The sequence below is a fragment of the Myotis davidii genome, unplaced genomic scaffold (assembly GCF_000327345.1).
Source record: "Myotis davidii unplaced genomic scaffold, ASM32734v1 scaffold356, whole genome shotgun sequence".
Lineage (NCBI taxonomy): Eukaryota > Metazoa > Chordata > Mammalia > Chiroptera > Vespertilionidae > Myotis > Myotis davidii.
Window position 1 is genome coordinate 109,018 of NW_006288188.1, and position 8,311 is coordinate 117,328.

Below are 8,311 nucleotides of genomic sequence, written 5' to 3' on the forward strand. Positions count from 1 at the left end.
GTGGAAATATTAGTATAATTCTCATTTTGCAGATGAAGAAACTGAGGCACAGAGAAGTAACTTACCCAAGGTTACACAGTTAGTAAGTGGTAGAGTGGAAGTAAGATTCGTTTGGAGAAGTAGAACAGGACCAGAAGATGAAGCAATTTATAAGCCACATAAATTTTTATTTTTATTTTTATGATAAGAATAAAAGGAAATCATTGAGTGCAAATGAAGGAGAAAAGGTGTGTGTGTGTGTGTGTGTAACGGGAACATAGTTACATTTCAAAACAATCACTTGAGTATGAGAACTAGTTGGAAAAACAGAAAGAGTAGATATTGAGAAACCAGTAAGGAGGTGACTACTGTTGCCTGGGCAAGAGCTAGAGGTCATGGTAGCAGGACTAGGGTGTTGAACCCAGAGGACAGAGTGGATGTGTTTGAGATATACTGTGGGGAGAAAGTGGATGAAGAGTGATGAGGGGATGAGGATAATGATGGGTCAAGGGTGATCCCTTGGTGTCTGGCGATAGAGAACACAGAAAGAGAAGCAAACCTGAGTGGGGGAATGAAGGCTGTGAATTTGAGGTATTCTGAGATATCTCGACTTGGCAATGCCAAGAAGATAGTTGTATTTATGGGTCTGGAGCTCAGATAGGTCTGTGCTGAGATTTATTTTGGGAGTCATCTGTAATAAGTGGTAATTGGAGACATGGAAATGGGTGAGATTTAGTAAGGAAAGGAAAGATTGAGAAGAGAAGATCGCCCAACACACAGTGAGGAAGCCAAGTTTTCCTTGGCCTTGACTCAGCCCTTCACGTCTTTTTTTTCACTCACTAATCCAAACCCTCTCTTCTGTAAGAGCAAAACAAGTCCAACTGGTAATCAGAAGAAGAACCATATCAAGAAAATGACATAATGAATTGGCACTTGAGATATCTTCAGTCGCTTCTTTTTATCCATTTTAAGCATTCTTTCTAAAAGGAAATAATTAATCTAGCAATGCTAGTATGCCTTGATCCCTTTGGTATGTCCTTAATACTAAAAAGCATTTTCCCTATAAAATGAAAACTTAGATTAAGCATGCCCAGAAGGTAACTTGCCAAATAATGCTCCACTAAAGGCTTGGAAGAATTACTTCAGTTTCTACAGGAGGGTGTCTTACAGATATGGAATAAATAACTAGAGCACTCAGAGAAGCTGGCTTTTTTTTTTTTCAAGTTGTGATTACCAGAGTTACTACTTTATCCATAGCCTGTTAGGCACTGAACACTCACCAAGGAAAAATACACATTTATCTCTCATGCCATCTAGTCATGCTATTATTCAAATAGCTCTGGCACAGATACTTATCTAACGTAAAAATTTTTATGAGTTAAAAATCCGAGCTTTAACAGAAAGCAATGCAAACTCTTTTAGTTCATAAGCCGTTGAAGATGAATGTTATCCTGGTTTAGTGAAGGTTCTCTTTCATTCTGACAGAGAATTATGAATTAACTGAGCGATGCAGTGGTGAATATTAGAGGTGAGCAGAGTGAGCCATGCCAGTGTGCTCTGGACCCTTCAACTGTCAGTATCAATAAGGCAAGTAGTTATAACTCCAGTTTTGTGACAATCTGGTTACATTTAGTAGGAGCATGTAGAGTAAGTCAGACACATCCTAGCGGAAAACAGGAAACAGATGGCTTGCTCAAATTAAGATAGTCCAAATAAGTTGTTAAAGGGACAAGAACACCTCAATACCCTGGGCTATTACTCTTTGGTCTGAAGGGGCTTGTGAGAGGCCACTTAACCAACCCAGAAAGAGGAACTCAAAAAAGTTTTATCAAGAAGATCACCTTTAATGAAGGGACACAGCCAGCTTTAAATGATCCTGCAGGGAGACCACCAGCAGAGTAAATACCCTCCCTTCACATGCTTTCCTTGCTGGGAGCCCCGTCAGCCAAGAGCTGATTTAGTACTTTCAGGCCAGCCTCCGGCCCCAGAAAGCAGGGTGGAGAAGGGTGGGGAGGAACTGGAGAGAGAAACAGAACACAGTGAGCACAAAGAGGAAGAATGGTAAATAACTAACTAAAATGAGTGGATAAAAGTTACTGGAATGGGGGTGGGGTGGTTGCAATGGTTTCACATAAGGAAGCCAGAGAGGCTGGCTCAAAAACTTGTACAATAGTTTTATGTGTCCATGCTGAAGATGGCAATAGAAATTCTAAAACCAGTGGAGTGATCATACTAAAGTTGGGTGACTATTATTACCAGTCTGTGTGCCCTCTGTTTAGAAAAGCCCAAACTCAAAACATCAGAGTTTGGAGGAAGAAAGTTTTATTGATTGAGAAAGATCAACCATTCCAACCAAAAGATGGGAGCCCTAGTCGTTCCTCGGGTCCACCTTAAAGTATAGAATTCAGGCTTCTTTTACGTCAAGGGACGGGAACATGGGATGGCCTATTTTTGTAAAAACGCAAGCCCTCAAGCAGAACTCTTCTAATGATGAGCATGTCTACACAGGAGCTATAGCCTGAAAGTCCTGGCAATGATGCTGACTTGATGGAATCAGAGAGACAGAGCACTTCACTCCGTTATACCATCTCTAGGAAATTCTATAGAAATTAGGCAGAACTGTTACTTCCAACGTACTTTTCAGACTTTTGTACTTTGACCCTTTATTTGTTGAATAGAAAGTCACGCCGAAACCGGTTTGGCTCAGTGGATAGAGCGTCGGCCTGCGGACCGAAGGGTCCCGGGTTCGATTCCGGTCAAGGGCATGTACCTGGGTTGCGGGCACATCCCCGGTGGGGGACGTGCAGGAGGCAGCTGATCAATGTTTCTCTCTCATCGATGTTTCTGACTATCTCTCTCCCTTCCTCTCTGTAAAAGATCAATAAAATATATTTAAAAAAAAAAAGTCAGTGTCTCGGCCAGGGTACTATAGACGTTCAGAATGAGCCACCCCAAGATGTGCTTCAGTGGCATGTGGACAACTGTGAGGTAAAGGCCACAAGACCCTGCCCCCAACCTTATCTAGAAGAATTTAATTAGGAGCCTGGCCCACGATAAGAGTGATCACCAGAAATACTTTGCACCTATCTTCTGTACATCAGGGAAGTAAGCAACTTGCCTTACAAGCTCAATTTCCTTTTCCCTTTAGAAACGACTCCCTCCCAGTATTACATTTTATAATTTAGATGGAGTTAAATCTACTGGCTCTAGAAGTGGGAATGCTATCCAGACCAGCCTTGGAAGAGTAACAACTCTGGCCACAATTATTTGTTCAGAGGTGTGCGTACAAGCCAAGCTGAGACGGGGTTGGGAGAGGGCAGGGGAGGGTGCTAGCACTATGGTGAGCTCTTCCTGGTGGTGTTGCTAAACTAAAATCTTAAAACTTGAAGTCACTTCATAGTTACCTGAGAATAAAAAGAGGAAAGTACAGGCTAGAGTTGGGTGGGAAAGACAATGTCCTGAGGCCATCATTTGAGTGCCTGGATCACGCCTTACAACAGGAATCCTGACATGTATCTTTTATGTTGCCCTCTACCACTTGATACTGTGAGTGAATAACTTTGAGTCTTGGGCTTTCTCTAGCTCTCCGTGCTAATGTTAAATATGCAAATATGATTTCACAATTATGGCTCACTTCTAGAGCCAGTAGATTTAACTCCATCTAAATTATAAAATGTAATACTGGGAGGGAGTAGTTTCTAGAGGGAAACAAGGAAATTGAGGTGCTTCTAGCAGAAGTAGGACTAAACATTGGCCATGCAAGTACTGAACAAGTACTCTCCCTGCAATGACCTTCTGAAGCTCAAGGTGCTTTACCTCATCCCTAGCTCTAAATGTCCTATGTCCCACTTCTGTCTTTGAACCTCTGTTGCATGTGGGAGTCTCTGACTCTGTCACGTATGTGGAGTTCCCATACATGTGTACATATTAAATCAGGTCATTTTCTCTTGTTAATCTGTTCATGTCTATTTTATTATTAGACCAGCCAGAAGTACCTTGAGGGTAGAGGAAAGTTGGTTCCTGCCCCATAGTACTAAAAGAAAGACTGTTTATTTTTAGTAAAATGGATATTTGAAAACCCACTTACTAAATTGATAAATTTGTGAATACACAAAGGTATTCACAGCAAAGAGCAAAATCTTGGAACAAGCTTCATTTCTAACAATTGAAGAATAATTAAGAAAATTATAATATGTTTTTCAATGAAATATTATGCAGGATCAAATAATTATAAATACAAGGAATCATAAAACAGCATGTAAAATGCATATTTATAATGTTAGGTAAAAAAGCAGGATTTGAAATTTTATATATATTGCTCTGCTTACAATTGAAGAAATATATATATACACACACACATATATATATATATATGTATATATGTGTGTGCCTGTATCACACCTTGTATATATATGTGTATATATATATATATATATATATATATGTGTGTGTGTGTGTGTGTGTGTGTACATTTATTTGAAAGAAGACTTGAATGAAGTTATTGGAAATTAAAATATTTTATTAAGGTGGCAAACATGGTTGATTATTTTCTTCTCTTAATTTTTCAAGTTTTCTGTAATGTGTGATCACATTTAAGTATTTTAACAAGTCAAATACTTAAATGTGTTTTATTTATTTTAATCATAATTTAAATATATTATTCTAAAATGAAATAAAAGTTGTACCTTATGAAGGACTACATGCAGCTGGCCAACCTCCCTCAATCCTGATTGGCCCTGATCACTGGCCAGGCCGAGGGACCCCACCTGTGCACAAATTCGTGCACCAGGCCACTAGTTTATGGGGTGGGGCCACAACTTTAGTAACAAAGAAACAGAATTTCCAGAGGATGAGGCCCAGAAATCAGGATTTTAAAAAGATTCCCAGGTGATTCTCTTGTGCGGCCAAGATTGAGAACCACTGATCTAGGACATAGACTTCCCTAAACATAATTGCTATCATTTAATTCACAGGGAGTGAAGACAAGCAGGACACAAACACAGTGCCTACAGCTTATGTAGCAATTGTCTAGATTAGAACTTTGCCCTCAAACTTTAATATGTATTATATCCCTTAGGATCTTAAATACAGATTCTGGGACCTCTTCCGGACTTACTAAGTGAATTTTTGGCCCTGGTGTCTGAGAATCTTCATTGTTTTAAGGCAGGTGATTCTAATACAGGTGATCCCTGAACAAAAATTTGAGAAACGTGTCGAAAGTGTTAACATACACTTACAAAATAATGATGCAAGGCAGGTGTAGAAATACTTGAGTTTTGCCCAACCGGTGTGGTTCAATGGTTGAATGTTGACCTATGAATCAGGAGGTCATGGTTCAATTTCTGGTTGGGGCACATGCATGGGTTGCGGGCTCTGCCCCCATTAGGGGACATGCAGGAGGCAGCTGACCAATGATTCTCATCTATCTTTCCCTCTCCCTTTCTGAAATCAATAAAAAATATTTTTAAAAGTTTAAAAAATATTAAGACACATACCCATTTAGTAAACTAATGCAAGCCTGTTTCGAACGACAGGATTTGTCAATGATGCAGCTCATATTCTGATTTGATGGCCTTCCAATCAATGAAAGAGACCCACCTGGATTGTTGGAAATGGAGGTTGGTGTGTTCCAGCAGCAGACAGGAAGTGTCTGATAAAGGAGGAACCTGCTACCTTACTCCAGAACCCGGTTCCTACAGACCAAGAAGACATTCTAAATTAGAACACTGTAATCTGTTCTACCGCATCCCAACCACTACTGTACTGGTTTTTCCTATTCTTTCACTTTTTCCTTCCCATTCCTTTATTGTGCATAAAGTAACTGATGTATGTGCACAAGCATTTACATTTTTTAAAAGTAAATGGCCAATGTTTTGATCAACATTAAATGGAGGTAAATGGGGGAAATACTGGTTCTGTGAAAATACCCCCTTTCTCCATTAGTGGCATGCTCATGTCACTCTTATCTTTATATTCCAGTAAGTTATTTTGCTCTCACTGTTTTTTTTTTTTAAAAAATAACATAAAGTCCTTGTATGCCTTGTTTGATTGGAGAATTTTAATGTTTTTCATCTATTATTATAAAACCAATGACAATTTTATAACTTTTTGTATGTAGCTGTTACATGTAGGGCAGGCTGTCTCTAAGTAGGGATTAGTTAATCTAAAAGAAATGAATTCTAGATAGTTTCCCCTTCAAGTCAAGTGTTTTGTTTAAATAAATCTCTTGTTTAAAAAAAGAAAGAAAAAAAAAGGAAAGAAAGAAAAAGAAAAACCATTAAAAAAAAACAAAACACACCCCACTAAACCCAGACCTGGTAGCTCAGTTGGTTAGAGCATCATCTTAATAGGCCAAGGTTGTGGGCTTGATGCCCCGTCAGGGAACTTTTCAAGCATTCAAGAATTAACCAATGATGCATAAATAAGTGGAACAACAAACTGATGTTTCTCTCCGTCTCTCTGTCTCTCAAATCAATAAAAACAAATTTAAAAACACTAAAATATTTTAGAGAAACTATCTGTATTTTTATTTAGATTACAGTTCTGAGAGGGAATAAATAACCCCAAGAATTGTTTTACTTTTGGAAAAACTTGTGGATTTAATCAAGCTGTTGCTTAAGGGACTGTGGGGAATGGAATGGGACCAGGGAAAGGAGAGGTAACATACTTTTGCCTCTAGATACTTGTTATTGCATGACTTTAAAAAAATCTTTTAACAATGGAATGTATTACTTATATAATTTTTTAAGATAAGAAGTTTTGTACCATGTGGAAGAAATAACTACATTTGAAATGGAACACCAGAAACAATCTATATATATAAAAGACCAAGCAACCATGCAACTATCTGACTGACTGGTACCTATGATGTGCACTGACCACCAGGGGGCAGACACTCAACACAGGAGCTGCCAAGGGGTGATGCATCCTGGAATCAGAGAGGAGGGAGCCTGATTCCTCACCGGGCCACCCAATTCCACCTTCAGCCATGGGTTATGTTGTTGCTGGGGCACCGTTGGCCCCAAATCTGGTTTACTGCACACGTGTGTGTTCCATATCCTGTGCGACAGCAACTTTGCAGAGTGCCCTCTTGCACTCTGAGACCCCTCAGGGGATGCTGGAGAGCCAGTTTTGGCCCCATCCCTGCAGGCCAGGCCAAGGGAACTCACCTGCCGGAGGGACCCTGATAACTCTGAAGACACCCTTTGAACCATGGGGTCCTGCTCCAGGTGCTACTGGTGGCTGGGGAGGGACTGCGGGAGGTTGGCTCCAGGGCGTGTCTGGCCCTTCTTGCCCAGTCCTGCCCTGCCAGCCACCACCCGAGACTGCCTGCATTAGTCCCTGCACCGGAGCCAGTGTTGCGAGCCAGAAGACCCCAGCGTGAGTTTTCTTCCCCTCCCCCCCTTCACTCCAAAGACACCCTTCGAGCTGCAGTGCTGCTCCAGGAATTCTAATTAATTTCCTTTCAATGTGCATGAGCCACTAGTCTACTTATATAAAAACCACGGGTGGTGTTCCTCATGACCACAACTGCTGCGACCAAGCAGAAGGAAGTCAGTCCTGCAGGGGTTGTCTTGGCAATGGCTGCGCCCTCCCCCAAGTTGTTTCCCGGAGCTGTTTCCTGTAAAGGTGGGGTTTGAGGCAGGAACCCGCCCTGGGAGCGTGGAGGCATATCTTTCTAAAGCAGTGGTCAGCAAACTGGCTCGAGAGACACATGTGGCTTTGGCCCCTTGAACGTGGCTCTTCCTAAGCCTTAGGAGTATCCTAATTAAGGTAATAACAATGTGCCTTACCTATATAGTTTAAGTTTAAAAATTTGGCTCTCAAAAGAAATTTCAATCATTGTACTGTTGATATTTGGCTCTGTTGACTAATGAGTTTGCCAACCACTGTTCTAAAGTGTGGCCAGGGGTAAACCTGAGTGGCAGTGGCTGAAAGGCTTAGAAAATACAGACCAGAGAATGAAAGCTGGGTCTTGGTGGGATGCTGATTCTCTGAGAGACAGTGACCACGCCCACAGCCATGCCTTTATTTTATACCAGATGCTATGAGGCAAAGTAAGGGCATGACCAAGATGTTTACAAACATTCTCCTGGGTTTCAATCCTACTCAACTACATGCATATCAACTATGCACTCAACTATCAAGCCCACATCACTCAGGCACGTGGGGCCACGTGTTCCAACAATAGGTTCAAGCTTACAACTACAGCTGTTGGCTATAATTGTGTTGGGAGGGCCTTGCTCTCCAAGCTGGGACTTGCACATGGCAATGAGAGGACTGTGCCCTCTCATCAGTCCAAGGCTTGAACATGTCCAAACCACTGTAGCGG

At 41.1% G+C, this 8,311-nt stretch overlaps 1 protein-coding gene across 1 annotated transcript in view; it reads right to left on the minus strand.

Moving 5' to 3' along the window:
* The window catches only part of LOC102766157 (probable E3 ubiquitin-protein ligase HERC6), a 100,989-nt gene that overhangs the window by 69,803 nt on the left and 22,875 nt on the right, over nt 1-8,311 (minus strand). Inside the window, exon 4 of the mRNA XM_015561521.1 lies at nt 5,578-5,652. Within this exon, the coding sequence (XP_015417007.1) occupies nt 5,578-5,652 (75 nt within the window). The remainder of the gene's footprint in view (nt 1-5,577; nt 5,653-8,311) is intronic.